The sequence below is a fragment of the Sinocyclocheilus rhinocerous genome, unplaced genomic scaffold (assembly GCF_001515625.1).
Source record: "Sinocyclocheilus rhinocerous isolate Xijiao unplaced genomic scaffold, SAMN03320098_v1.1 scaffold2160, whole genome shotgun sequence".
In the NCBI taxonomy this organism is placed as follows: Eukaryota; Metazoa; Chordata; class Actinopteri; order Cypriniformes; family Cyprinidae; genus Sinocyclocheilus; species Sinocyclocheilus rhinocerous.
In genome coordinates, this window is record NW_015646171.1 from 560,540 (window position 1) to 561,178 (window position 639).

Genomic DNA, 639 nt, shown 5'->3' on the forward strand with positions numbered 1-639 from the left:
TTAAAAATATTAAATATACGTTTTTTTATATATTATAAAAGCATCTAATGTTTAATAATTGTGTGTGTGTGATACATATATATTAGAAAATACATCAAATTTATTGAAATATGTATTTTATTATTATATATTATTATTAATGAAAAATTATATAAAATAACAATATAAAGAATATTATAAAAACAAATATTATGAAATATATGTAAATCATTTCAATTAATTAACTTTTGTATTATATTTATTTTTGGCTGTTCCCAATGGACAAAGACACAAAAAACAAGCAAAATGCTGGAGGAGTGTATTTAGCTTTTGCATGTCATTCTTGATATAATAGGCCTGGACATGTTGAGAAGCTGCTGCGATGAGCTTCATACTCATGTGTCTGTAGGTGTTGAGGCAGCTGAGGAAGCTGCCCTGGCATGATGCTGATGAGAAGAGTTACCTGATCTGCTGCATGATCAACATCTGGAACGTCAAGTACAACAGCATCCACTGCGTGGCCAACCTGCTGGCAGGACTGGTGGCGTATCAGGAGGATGTGGGCATTCATGTGGTGGATGGCCTGCTGGAGGACATCCGCCTCGGCATGGAGGTGTGTGTGTGTGTGTGTGAGAGTGTGTGTGTGTGTGTGTGTGTGTG

The 639-nt window shown here is 35.5% G+C and overlaps 1 protein-coding gene across 1 annotated transcript in view; it reads left to right on the forward strand.

The window, feature by feature from the left end:
- LOC107707109 (regulator of nonsense transcripts 2-like) overlaps positions 1 to 639 on the forward strand; it is a gene marked incomplete at its 5' end in the record, with an annotated part of 16,384 nt that overhangs the window by 10,476 nt on the left and 5,269 nt on the right. The window contains one exon of the mRNA XM_016511013.1: positions 389 to 592. Within this exon, the coding sequence (XP_016366499.1) occupies positions 389 to 592 (204 nt within the window). The remainder of the gene's footprint in view (positions 1 to 388; positions 593 to 639) is intronic.